Source organism: Aristolochia californica, unplaced genomic scaffold, assembly GCF_029961685.1.
Source record: "Aristolochia californica isolate CCGP_79_NKW_82.1479 unplaced genomic scaffold, dmAriCali1.0.hap1 SCAF_5, whole genome shotgun sequence".
NCBI lineage: Eukaryota > Viridiplantae > Streptophyta > Magnoliopsida > Piperales > Aristolochiaceae > Aristolochia > Aristolochia californica.
Window position 1 is genome coordinate 654,538 of NW_027182214.1, and position 14,500 is coordinate 669,037.

At 38.8% G+C, this 14,500-nt stretch overlaps 1 protein-coding gene across 1 annotated transcript; it reads right to left on the minus strand.

Moving 5' to 3' along the window:
• Nucleotides 1-8,880: 8,880 nt before the first annotated feature.
• On the minus strand, nucleotides 8,881-12,535 carry LOC137965695 (receptor-like protein kinase FERONIA). Its single transcript, XM_068812008.1, has 3 exons — nucleotides 12,456-12,535; nucleotides 11,932-12,043; nucleotides 8,881-11,835 (listed from the first exon to the last, which is right to left on the minus strand). The coding sequence occupies exon 3, from the start codon at nucleotides 11,787-11,789 to the stop codon at nucleotides 9,117-9,119; it is 2,673 nt and encodes an 890-aa protein (XP_068668109.1). The 5' UTR covers nucleotides 11,790-11,835; nucleotides 11,932-12,043; nucleotides 12,456-12,535; the 3' UTR covers nucleotides 8,881-9,116.
• Nucleotides 12,536-14,500: the final 1,965 nt, after the last annotated feature.

Consider the following 14,500-nt stretch of genomic DNA (forward strand, 5'->3'; position numbering starts at 1 on the left):
GGGTAGAAATGTCTAATCAAGAGTCAACTGGCGACTTAATGGACAGATACAAGTAGTGCAAAACTGTAAACAGACAAGTTAGGGTTGACAAGCAACAGTGAATGGTAAGGTGGTCTATATCTTGTATTAAAGTCGGGTTGGGATTGGGGTTGAGGAAAAACACTCGTGGGTTGGGTTGGGGTGCTAACGAAACCGACCGGCATCCCTAACTTGACCTAATTAACTTATAAACCCTTTTTAATATTAGAATTATATATTTATTTAGAGAACTTTTTTTATTTTTGGGAGATTTTTTTATTCTTTATAGATGCAGTATAATAATTTTTTATATAGGTTAATTTTTTAGAATTTTTAAAATATTAAAAGAATGGTAGATTGGGACATGGCCGAAGCAAGGTGGGTCGGGGAGAGGGGAATAGAGTAGGGACCGGGTTGCAGTAAGAGGGATTGGGATGGCGTAGGGATCGAGTCGGGGTTGCAAGGATGGGTTTTTTCGGATTCAGATTTCAGGGTTGGGTTCGGGTTATCAAAAACCCCACCCGACTCGACCCATACCCACCACCCCTACGAGTGACACATTGACCTGCTTGATCTTTCTGGGTTAGCTGGTTCACGAGTTGAATCGGAATATCTGCCCAGGTCGATAGGGTTTTGACCCATTCCAGATTTGATATGAAGTTGAGATAATTACTGCTGCAATTGAACCTGGTTCAACCAGCAGGTTCAGTCTAGGATTTATAAGATTGGGTTTAAGGTCAATAATTTTGCATTAGTATAGTCATTCGACGTAGATAATCTTAGGTTCAGTCCATAGGTATATATAAAGAGATCAAGGTTTCAAATTAGGGGTGGACATCGGCATGGGTTTTTGCAATGAACCTGATCTGCATGACCCGAAAACCCAAGGAACCTGACCACCCGATCTGAAAACCCAAGGAACCTGACCACCCGATCCGAAAATCCAAAGAACCCGACCACAAGACTCGAAAACCTGAGGATTACTTGAAAGTCATTGAGTCGATTATCCTTTAAGTTTAGGTCCCTTTTGCTTTGATTCACTCTAATGTGTGGGGTCCTTCCCCTATATATACTTTGTTTTTTTTTTCACTAGTTTGTGATATTTATTTATTATTGTACTCGAATAACTTGGGTTTATTTTTTTTAAAATTAAGGATGAGGTCTTCCGGATTTTTCAATCTTTTCATAAAATGATTCAAACTTAGTTCTCTGTTAGGATTCAAATTCTTCGATCTAATAATGGTAGAGAATATGTAAATCAACAGTTCCGTAATTATTTCCAACATCATGGACTGATTCATGAAACCTCATGCCCCCGAACTCCTCAATAAAATGGTATTGCAGAAAGGAAAAATTGCCATATCTTTTAAACGGCTCGAGCTCTTTTACTTGGAACTCATGTGCCTCAACACCATTGGACTGATGTTGTTGCTATGACAGTCTATTTTATTAACCGCATGCCCTCCAAAGTGTTTGAGTTCAAGACTCCACTACAGATCCTGTCAACTTATGTTTCATTGCCTACGGTGTCGATGCTTCCACCTTGAACTTTTTGTTGTGTTGTGTTTTTTAATCTCCCAAAAAACCAATGCACGAAACTTGATCCTTGTGTTAATCGATGTCTTTTTAAGGGATATGGGGTACATAAAATAGGGTATCGATGCTACGATCCAACTATTCGGCGCACATATGTGACTATGGATATCACGTTCTTGGAACCGATCATTTCTACTCTCTTGCCGCATCCAATTCTCCTCTTCAGGGAGAGACACGAAAAGAAGAGCTCAATTGGTTGACATTTGAGTGGTTACTGGACACTAATACAGAGACAACTCTGCAAGCTGAAATAACAAAACCTCATCCAGAGACGACATCTCCGGAAGCTGTAGCCACAATACCCCTCCTCTCCTGAGTATCTAGCGACCCATCTCCTGAGAATATTGATGAGGTAAGTACTCCAACCACACCTCCAAATTCTAATGATGCATGTACTCTTGTCAGTGGCTATGAGTTACCGGTCAGACATAATCGGGGCAAACCATCGAACATATATTCTCTTGAAGTGAAGGAACACAAATCAAAATATCCAACTGCCAATTATGTATCTACAAAAACAATATCTTAACCCCTCAAGAACTTTGTATGTGAACTCTTCCCACACCATATTCCTACAAATGTTGACGAAACTCTGAAATACCCTAAATGGGTTCACGCAATGAAGGAAGAAATAGAGGCATTAATGAAAAATGAGACATGGAGTTTGGTTCCGTTACCTGAAGGTAAAAAAACAATTGGGTGTAAATAGGTATTCTCCATCAAATACAAATCCGATGGATCGGTTGAACGATACAAGGCAAGGTTAGTAGCAAATGGATACACACAGACATATGCGTACTTTATGAAGAGACATTCTCACCAGTTGATAAATTAAGTACTGTGAAGGTGTTGTTATCTCTTGCAGCTAACCTTAATTGGCCATTACACCAGCTTGATGTTAAAAATATTTTTCTCCAGAGAGACCTTGAAGAACAAATCTAAATGGATGTTCCTCTGGGATATATGGAAAATTCTGAAGCAAGGGTAGTGTGCATGCTACAACGAACATTGTATGGCTTCAAGCAATCTCCTAGAGCTTGATTTGGGTGATTGAGCTTAGCAATGAGGAAACATGATTTTCAATAAAGTAACTCAGATCATACATTATTCTTAAAACATCAACAGGGTAAGATAACAACTTTGATAATTTATTTAGATTATATGATCATTACAGGAGATGACCCAGAACAAATAGCAAGACTTCAAGAGCAACTGGCAAGATAATTTGAGATGAAAAATTTGGGAGGACTCAAATATTTTTTTTGGGAATTGAAGTTGCTCGATCTAAGCAAGGCATATTCCTTTTCCAATAAAAATATATCCTATATTTATTATCTAAAGTTGGACTACTGGAGTGTAAGCAGGTAGATACTCCAATAATCCAAAATCATAAACTTGGAGAATACCCAAACCAAGTGCCAACAAATAGAAGAAGGTACCAGAGGTTGGTTGGGAAACTTATTTATCTCTCCCATACACGATCTGACATCACCTACGCAGTAAGTATAGTAAGCCAATTCATGCATTGTCCAAGTGAAGACCATATGAACGTTATGAATCAAATTCTTCGGTACCTAAAGTCCTCTCCTGGGAAAAGACTTATGTTCTCGAGAAACAACCACTTAAGAGTTGAAGGGTATACATATGCTGATTGGGTAGGGAATATTTCAGATAGAAGATCCACCTCAGGCAATTTTACGTTTGTTGGAGGGAACCTAGTTACATGGAGAAGTAAGAAGCAAAAGGTGGTTGTATTATCAAGTGTTGAAGTCGAGTTTCATGGAATGACTAAGCGTATTTGTGAGCTTCTCTGGAGACTACTTATCGAAATCGGTTTTTCCCCAATCTATGAGATGAATTTATTCTATGATAACAAAGCGGCTATTGTTATCTCTCACAATCCGGTCCAGCATGATCGGAGTAAACATGTAGAAGTAGATCGATACTTCATCAAGCAAAACCTTGAGGCCAAGATAATCTAATTTCCATTTCTTAAATCTGAAGACGCAGACATACTTACAAAAGCAGTATGCGGCAAGAACTTCTACAACTCACTTGGCAAGTTGGGCATCAAAGATCTATATATACCAACTTGAAAGGTATTGATAGCGAGAGTTGTATCCCGATAAATCAGAGAATTATAATTTATCGTCTGAGAGAAATCAGAGGAAGATTTCCTTTGATTTATCTTAAGAGAGATTACAAGATAGAATTATGTAATTCATGGATTCTCTGTGTGACTGAATAAATATGTAAATCGATGTTTGTAAATTAGAGTTTTGAATGAATGACTTAGATTTTTTTCTCCCGATGAAATTTATCAATTTCATGGTCACTTATGGTGGCTTTAGTCCGTCATTGACCACCAGGTAAGTTTCCTATATGCTAGCTGCCGTGACAATTGCACAGGACTTTTTCCGATGACTGTTATAAACATCTTGTAGTGTGTTGTATGAGAACTTGAGAGGAAACCCATAAAAGCTCTGTTTTTTCTTCACATTCGGAGTCTCTACTCTCCTTGAATAGCGTGTAGAACATACATATAACCTCCTTACTAGTATCACTATGGTCTTTGTAGATTCAGTCAAATCTTGTCCATCAATGAGATGATAACTTGATAAATCATGAAGACTGAGTGAAGCAGTAAAAGGGGAGATCAATTTGGGAAAACTCACTGTTGCCTTCTTAGGTAACAGTGAGTTGAATTGACATATACCTTAGAAGGAGTTGCAAATAACTCGATCAAGAGGATCTAAGCTTCTATGTATATAGTATGTAGCAGTATAGCTGGAGATGACGCTTAGTAAAAAATTAATAAAAATTTGTAAAGTTCTTATTAGGGGTGGCATCAAGCCGAGCCGAGCCTCATCTCGAGCCTAAAATTATTATCGAGCTCGAGCCCACCGAGTTCAAGCCGAGCTTCGAGCCGAACTCGAGCCTCAACATACATTTAAAACTTTTCAAAAAATATATACTAAATAAAATATATATGAAATTATGCATACATTTTACATAAAATTGGGCATAACCTAGATATATAATACATGTATAAGATTCGGCATAACCTCTACTTAAAATTAAGCATAATTTATATATATATATAATACCTGTATAAAATTCGGCATGACCTCTATTTAAAATTGGGCATAATCAACATACATAATACCTGCATAAATACTCCATAAATTTGTTTATACATTCCATAAACACTCCAATAAATTGTTTATACATTCCATAAAATAGTCTAAACACTCCATACACTGCATAATATTATAAATAAATTCCATACAATAATCGAACACAACAAAACTAAATAAAATATCACTATCAATTTACAATCACCCAAATAAAAACTATAAATCCATTATAAATTTACAAACTATAGTTATTTCTCTTCATGCTAAAAAATAATATACGTCCTTGCTTGAGCAAAATTTCCACCTATGACAAAAACAAAAAAATAAAATTAGTTATTGTCAGATAAAAAAATACTCTTCCACTAGTAGTTACTTAATGTCGTTAAAAATATTAAAATTACCATGATGAGAAAAACATGAAAAATCATGTAGCTGGTAGCATTATCTCTGCACTGTTCTTCTCAAGCTGTAATCATAAAACAAAATTTTAATAAATAAAACTAAAAAATATCGTAATAAATAATTAATCAAAGAAATTCACCTTTTGATTTTTCTTTATACCGTGAAGAGTCCGAACCCAACCAGTGCCACAAATCAAAGTTTGAAATATATTTGGTACCAAGGAAGAACGATGCGAGTCTATTACTCTACCACCAGCACTAAATAATGACTCCGAATCTACTATGGATATGAGAATTATAAGGGGGATTAGTCAACAAATTTAAAATTTGAAGTTCATCTTCATCTCCTGCTTCAAATTCATTTAATTCCTCTACATGAAATTCAATTAGTGCCCCAAAATAAGAAAAATATAAAAAACAAGAAAATGAGTAACTTATAATAGTATACTTAATTAAAACATAATATTTAAATCCCAAATTAAGTAAAACAAACATGATTACAACACAAATAAGTAATTTAATGTATAATTAATATAAATTAATATATTAATTAATTAAATTAGATATTATATTATTTAATAATTACAGTTTATTATACATTAATACAATAATTACGTGAGCCAATTAACTGTGTACATGATTAATTATAAAAAATAAAAAAATAAACAAGAAAATTTGATCAAATGCTAACTTTAACACACTATTTTTACGTATTATTGCATCGTCCAGAGGAAAAACATGCTGAGAATAGGATTTGTAAGTTTTTTTTTTTTTTATAAAAACCACACGTGCGAAACTCACATGTGTGAACTGCACGTGTGAGTTCGCACGCTGACCGGGACGAAGCGTTGAGGGGGGAAAATAATCTCCCCCTCTCAACTTAGGTCTTTGAACTTTAGGTATCCGGGGGTTCCCGTTCCGGCGAGAGCGGTGGCCAGCTGATTTGACGGCGGCAGCAGGCGGTGGTAGGGGGGTGACGACGACGGGAGAGGGTCCAGAGCAGCCGCTCTAGTTGGGGTACGACGAGGCGAGGGCGACGCTGCGGGAGTCGACGGCGACGACGATTAGAGGCAAAGAAGGCGATGAGCGGGGAGAAGGATTACGTGCGGCGACAGCAAGAGGGAGAAGGGAGAGGAGGCCGAGAGAGGGAATTTCGGAGGAAGAAGAGAGAAGTGAAGGAGGAGACGAAGAGAGCGAGGGCGGGAGAGAGAGCGTGCGAGACTCCCGAAAATTTGCCCCATCCCGCCGATCGTTAAATTAACGAGTCGGCTCGCGAGCCGACGAGCCGAACCTGGCTCTGCTCGAGCTCGGCTCGTTAACCTAAACGAGCCCATTTCTGAGTTTGAGTTCGGCTTGAGCTCGATATATAACGAGTCAAATCGAGCCGAACACGAGCCGGCTTCGGCTCGGTTCGAAGCCACCCCTAGTTCTTATAAATATTTAAAAAATAGTATAGGTGGAAATATTCGATTTCGCTTTTGTTTAATAAATGAAACTCGGTAAAATTATTTGATTACTTAATTCATTTTTATTAGATTATTTAATTAGATAATTCTTTTTCCATTCAAAGATCTTTTGAATTTATTGCTTCAAACGTAGTTGTAACTCTACTTTAAATCGACATTATCACTAGATTGCCCTTGTAAATGACTATTATCAATGTTCAAAGGTAATATAAGGGGAACAAAATCTTTACATCTCACACCTTCATTGGGGAACTCATGTGTTGGATCGACCTTGCTCCTCAACTGAATTGGAATACAATTTTGTGTCCCCTATAATCTGTCATCCATGATCCTCTCTTTCACTAACTTTTGTCTTCCAAAGCTTTGAAAGATGCTCATATCCAGTTCCAATTCAAAACCTCTCCAATTAAGGTATGTGTAGAGAACATTGTTGGTCAAGTCTCTGCCTGTTTGTTTTGGTGGGGTAATCCATGATGAAAGTAGTTGCCCCTTCTATACATTTGCTAGTTCATTGGGTACATTTGATTTTATTACCACAGAGTTTGGCCTCTTGATTTTCCAGGACCGTCTCGTTGAACCTCTCATCATAAAAGGTGATTCCAAGGTTATCATTGATTAGTATGTGAAGAAAATCCTCCCCTAAATCCGCCAATCACTTCTCATCTAAATTGTATATGGAGCCACACCCCTAGATCCACCAATTACTTGGCGGGCTATGATGCTAAAAGGGGTTCCCCTTTGTGGAGGATGGCCCATCTGGCTAGGTATTAGATATTATACTATATCAAGATGACGACTAATGTTCTTTGATCTATCTTGTGTAGCATATTGTGACCTTAAAATTTGATACATATTACCTGATAGACTATGCCCCGTGCTTTCAAGGATTGATCAAGGAAATTAAGGGTAAAATTATGAAAACTACTTAGGCAGTAATCGACTTATGATAATATGTTAAAATAATTTAATTATTTTTTAAAAAATAATTTTATTATTAAAAATAGCTCTATAAATTATTATTTTAGGCATTTACCTACAAATCATTAAAATCATCTTATCCATTTAAAAAATAAAATAAATTTAAAATATTTAATTAAAAATAAAGGCGCCCTTTTCAAACCCAAACAGCATTATCCCAAGTGGATCCCACGACGATGTGGACTATTCCCAGTTTCAGAAGATTCTTCATTGATAATTCAAACAGAGCAGACAAGACTCCCTCCCGTTGTCTTCTTTTCTTCTCAGCAACAGCTGAAAAGTCTTCTGAAAAATTTCCCACCTATTTCTGGTTGGAGACGCGCCGAACCCCTATCCGCGTCTTGTTTGAGCTGGAAGGTAGTGGACGCCATTACGGCCACGTTCTCTCTTCCCTTTTTCTTGTAGCTACTATTAATCTTTTCGTTTCTTTGTAGACCATTAAAGTATGCGAGGTGAGTTCTGGAGGATATTGGGTTACAGCCCTTGCTTCCCCTCTTTCAATTGCATTGATGGGGGGATTCCCATGGTGAGAGTTTTTCTTGGTTAATCGATGATCAATCCTGGTTAAACTTGGTTCAGTAGGGCCTAATCACCTCTGCAAATCGGTAGTTAGGCTGGATTAATACCATTTTAAAATAGAGTTGATTCAGTTTCTTTACGATTACTTACTGTCCCTTCAAATATCATATAAAAACCTTCACACCTGTCAATTAGTTGATTTCATATCGATACTTCTAATCCCATTCACAGAATGACAAAAAGAAACAATTCCATACCTTCGCCATTGGATTCCATCAGTTAATTTACTCGGGATCTTATCAACAAAATACCCTTATAAATGTTACATAAAAGCTTATATTAAGATCATTGTAGCTCTTTTAATACCTGTTTTCTAATGAGTGCCAACTCGTTTTTTTGCACAATACAGAATCGAACCCAAGAGATATATTTACAGCCTTACATGATCTTAGAGCTGATTCATTTAAAACTCAAGAATACTGATGGCATTTATATAACATTTCAGTTTAAGCTGGCTTTGATCCAAGTCTGGCTGGCCTGCCACAATCTAAAAAGAAATCCAAGGAAATAAACAAACTAGGGATGTAAGTTTCCTGGGGGTCTCAATGGAGAGTAGTCTTCACTCATATGGTCTCACAATGGAGTTTTGAGGCAATATTTTAAGCACAGAGAGAAACTAGTTTGCAAACAGATGAGACTTCACAGAGTAAGACAGAGAGCACACAAGAAGAGCACTGAACTTATACATAGAATTCAACTTTCAAGTGGAAATCAAATATTGTGTTTAATTAGCAGCAATGTTATTACAATTTTCAGTCTTTGGGGACACAGAAAACTCAATTTATATATAAAAATATAATAACAAATTACAACAAAACTCAAAGCAGACAAAAGAGAAAACCCATTCATTTTCCAACATTGTTCGTTCAAATTTATCCGAGTTCTGGCTTCAGGAGAGGAAGGAAGAATTACTTCCTGTCGGTTTTCCATTGCCCATTTCATCACCGGCCTTTGGGGTTCATGATCTGGGAGAACACAGCGCTTGGAGTCAGGCCATCAGAATCCTCACTGGTCAAGCTCCGTCCCCCGATACTCATTGTGCTCCTTGAATCCGAAATGTTGCCACCATACACTACATCCAGGTCTTTCTTTCCAGATGAAGTGAACGGGGTCACTTCATTATCCGTATCGGTTTTCATGGTACCAGTCTCATCTGCACTCTCCTGCAGTTGGAGAGCAAATTCAAGGTTCCACAGCACATCTCCCATTGCAGGTCGATCAATACCCTGGTCGGCGACACACTTCTCGGCTGTCTCTCCAAACTTTTTGAAGCACTCAGGGGCAATCTTGCCTTTAAGAAACGGATCGATGATCTGATCAAGGATACCCTTCTTCTGGCAGTGGAGAGCCCACTCGGCTAGGCTCACTTGCTCCTTAGGCAGTGCAGGATTCAATGCAGGCCGAGCACACAATACTTCAAACAACACCACACCAAATGAGTACACATCGGATTTTTCTGTCAACTGCTGCCGCCGGAAATATTCAGGATCTAAGTATCCAAAACTTCCCTTCACAACAGTGCTCACATGAGTATGGTCTAATGTTGGCCCTGTCTTGGACAGCCCAAAATCAGATACCTTTGCGACCCACTTCTCGTCAAGTAAGATGTTGGTTGTCTTGACATCTCGGTGAATGATAGTGTGTTTGGCCCCAGTGTGCAGGTAGTGCAAGCCACGAGCTGCACCTATGCAGATCTCCAGTCGTTGCCTCCAAGTAAGTGGAGGCTTCTGGGTCTTGTAGAGGTGTTCTCGAAGTGTCCCATGGGCCATGTAGTCGTACACAAGGATCATTTCACAATTCTCCTCGCAGTATCCTATGAGAGAGACCAGATGCCGATGTCGGAGCTTAGAAAGCATCTCAATCTCCGTTTGGAACTCATGCACGCCCTGCTCTGAGAGTGGATTCCCACGTTTAATGGCCACCTTGGTGGTCCCTCCATCAATCTCACCTCTATAGACTTTGCCAAATCCTCCAACTCCAAGCAGGAGTGCCTCATCAAAATCATTAGTTGCTGCAGTGATCTCTGCAAAAGAAAAGTGGCGACAGAGGTTTGCTGGGAGAGAAGAAGCATAGCTTCCAGTGGTTCCAGTCTTGGCAGAACCTGCAGAATGAGAGTTCCCATATAGAGAGAGTGGGAGCCACCCAGATGGGCCATCACTGCTGCTTGAGTCCTTGTCCTTTCTTTGACACTGACAAATGGCGATGATCAGACCCAGGATAGCGACAACAGCGATACTACCCACAACACTTCCTACAATAACTGCAGTATGACTCTTAGGACCAGACTTCTGATGAACATCAGCTCCATCCCCTTGTGGTACTGGTTTTGGGATTGGATTAGGCCCACCAAGACTGCCCTCTGTATTGTTCAATTTGAAGACTTCAAGTCCATTTAGTATTGCATCATAATACTGGGATGATCCTATCTTTGGATGCAAGGCAATCCACAAATCAGAAAAAGGCTCAGACGTTGTTGGAATTGTCACAATGTAATCCTTGTATACTGGAATCCCATTACCCTGATTACCAGTCCAAGCAATCACATCAGCCTCATCTGTTGCAGTCTGGTTATTGATATAGATCTCAAACACCCTCTGGTTGATCTTAGTATATTGGCTCATAAATTCACAAAAATGGAGGCGGACCATGTATGTGTAGTTTGAATATACTGCCAAAATCCAGGTAAGGTTGGAATTCTTGTTTATATTTGGGTCAACTGTCATCGATCTGGCAGTTGAATACACCTCCTCTGGTGCTATGTAATGGGAGGGTATATCAGGGAAATTGATGGTAAAATTTGGGTCTTTGATATTAGTGATCCCAAAACCAGCTCCATATATGTAAGGTGAGTCATCATCCCAAGACCGAGATCGGATCGGATCGTTGGTAGGAGGAATATATCTCCCGCCAACATTAAGTCGGTAAAGATTTTGAAGGACTGTGTTGTCTTGGACAGGGAATAACTGATTGGGAGCCCCAACAAGGGGGGCATCCTCATTTCCAAAGATATTATTAGGAATTGAGACCACTTCTATACCATTCACAAAAGCATAGGCATTTGGAACACTCTTGGTAGGGGTGAGTGTTAAATTCAAAAATCCTCCCGTAACATTGATAGCAAATTCTTCAACCACATAATCAAAGTTCAGAGACTGTGCGGAGAGATAAGCACTGAAATTGCTGAGGAGAGTATAAGGACCGGAGGTGACTGAAAAGAGAGCAGCAGAAGCATTGAGGTTATCATACGAACTCGGGTAGAAATGGAGACGAACAGCCTTTCGACCGGCACCCACAGGAAAGCTATAGGTGAATTCCGAGCGGAAGATCCGAGCAGTCATGTAAGGGACTTCAGTTACAGACGGGGCCTGTGAATTGGCTCTGGAGGTTAACGTGTTCTGCGATGATGGAGCAAACCCAGATCCAACGTCTCCATTCCACTGGCGGCCATCGGTATCAGGAACATCACGAGACGCCCCACAGTTCAGGAGAATCTCGTCAGGAGGGGAGTAAGTGGTGTTATTATTGCTCTGCGCAGAAACAACTGACAGAAAGAGAGAGGAAAGGAAGAGGAACGCACAAAAAGTAGTAGGATTTCTCTTCGTAGAGATCTTCATCAATGATCACAAAGAAAACAACTCCGGTACAACACTCCCAAGATCTCTGCTTAAGACGTGAGGGTCACGATCAAGGAAATCGGCCGAAACCCCCAAATACTTCGAAGCTAAAAGGGGAAAAGATCACATGGAAAGCTCATACCAGTTGTAACTCCCTCCTACAATCAAAATCCTCCACTCTCCGAACCCCAACTCTCCAACTCCAGGAGGACGAAACAATAAATATCTCACACTTCGAAACTGCCTCCTCAGATCTGCAAAAAAAAAACCAAAATCGAAACCAAAACAACCAAATGAGTAGCTGCGATCCACAACTCCCGACACTGAAAAAAACCACAAGAACCAAAATCCACTACAAACCAAATTTTCACATCTCATCAGCCATTAAACTACGCCAATCCAGCTATCAGAGTTCAAAACTCAACCAACAAAACTCTTAACTGCAAAAGTAAAACCAATCCCACGAAATTCCAGCACAAACCCAACTTCACATCCAAAAATCAAGCACCAAAAGAACGAAAATTTCCCATTTTTCAAAAAGAAAGAAAAACCAGCTCAGGCCTCAGATCATGCTTCAGAGAAAGCTTAAACAGAAAAAAAAAACAAAAAAAAAAAAAAGTACAGTAAAAGGGAGAACAACATAAGAAGGGAGAAACGAAAACGTACACCGGAAGCAGCAAAAAATCGGCAGAGGAGGCGAGAAAGATTCCGATGTGGAAGACCGTCTGTCCAAACGGGGAAGGAGGAGCAAGATTGATTGACTGTAAAAGACTAGAAATAAATAGAAGACGTACCTATTTTATTTTTGAAATTACCGTTCTAACCCTCAAAACTCCGCTGTATTATTTACAGGGAGGATAGAAGTGTCTAATCAAGAGTCAACTGGCGACTTTAAACTCCTTGTTGTAACGTTTGTAATGCTCTCAAAACTGTAAACAGACAAGTTAGGGTTGACAAGAAACAGTGATGGTAAGGTGGTCCTCAGGAGAAATTGAGGACCACCCATGAGTTTTTCATACTCCATAGATATAGTAACCCTTTTAAGATGAAACTTGGGCGTATTGCAAATCGAATAATGAAATGCTTTTATCTTATATAAGTTAATAAAATTACTAATATAATAATTAATTATTTTAAGTTACTTTTAGTTCAACAATCAATTAGTGTATATGTTCATGATCATATTAATATAATCACCTAAAACAGATAAATACAAATTATCGTAAGTGAAAATTTGCTTGAGACAACAAATATAAGATTTATATAGAGAAATAAATCAAATGTTTGTATTTTTTTATTTGCATAAGGATTAGAGAAAAAACCAAATCTAAAAATTCAAATATCAAATTTTTCTGAACGATCATTATATATATAAAAAATTCTTCATAAACCCAAACAAAGATTTCACCCATGTAATATTTTTTATTTAAATAATTATTGTCATTTTGCTGGGGAAGTTGATGCAGCCATTGATTACAAATTTTGATTAAAAAAAAAAAACTATTGATGAAATCATCTTCCAAGTTTCGATTCAAACTTCATGGAGATGTAAAAATTGATCTTAGAGTAAGGTTAAAAAATCTAATGATGATATCGACTCCAACTTAAGTTTTATAAACTAGATGTGCATTTCGAAGTACATATTAATTCACCAAAAAGGATTTCCTTCTCCCATTTGCTTCATTCTAAGGGTTGATTTGAGTAAGCATAAAAAAAACATATCAAATGAAGGTTTTTAAGCTTCCAAGTGCCTACACGGAGTGGTTAAGGGAAGACTGAATTATCCTGACCGGCGGGCTATGGGTTTCTATAATAGACCGTGTTACGGTGTTCCGCACTAAAGAATCATAAAAGAACACTGATTGCCAGTCAGATACCATGTGAAGACGCTTGCGCTTTAGCGCGTAAGCCGTCGCCACCTGTCGCGCAGCCGAGAGAACTTTCGTGGACCAACGCACCTACCGTCTCTCGCCGCGTAACTTTTGTGGTCAAGGCAGCGTGGAAAAATTCGGCGGAACGTATCAGTTTGGAGATCCATTATCGTTTTTGGGTTGGGTTTTGGCACAAGAAACAAGGAAGGACAAATTGATGAATGGTGATGCTAGTTCTATTTAAGGTCCACAGGAGTGGACGATCCTGATTTTCTGTCATGCTAATATTGGTCAAGAAACCGATTAATGTTCATGGCCCACATAGATGGACGACCTGGATTTTGTCCCATGTTGAACAATTAATGAAGCTGATTCAATGCATACATAAATGGATCCCTCTAGTTCCGTCTCACGTTAAGAGCAACAATTAATAATCCTAGTCCCATCTATAGACAAGGTCTATAAATAACATTTTAAGGTGTGTGGGCCTCGTTGTATACATGTCTGCTTTGGCTAAATAAAACGTGGAGAAGGTGTTTATTTAAGTTTTCTTAACCCCTATATGTAAGGTCCGATATGTAGGGTCTATTTGAATACCCTGTTTATGAATCTGCTACATCCAACCTTTTAACCTCTCCCAAATCTTAATGCAAGAAGCATGGGATGTTATGGAAGGTAAGGGCAGCCTTCTACCAATAAGAGAGGGGAGGGGTTAGCAATAGGATTAGTCTCCTCCGTTCATATGGAGAAGATGAATTAAACCGTTTCTCCACTACACTGGTCTTATTCACCCTCCCCTCCCTTAATGGTAGAAGGCTGCCCTTACCTTCTAAGCTGAAT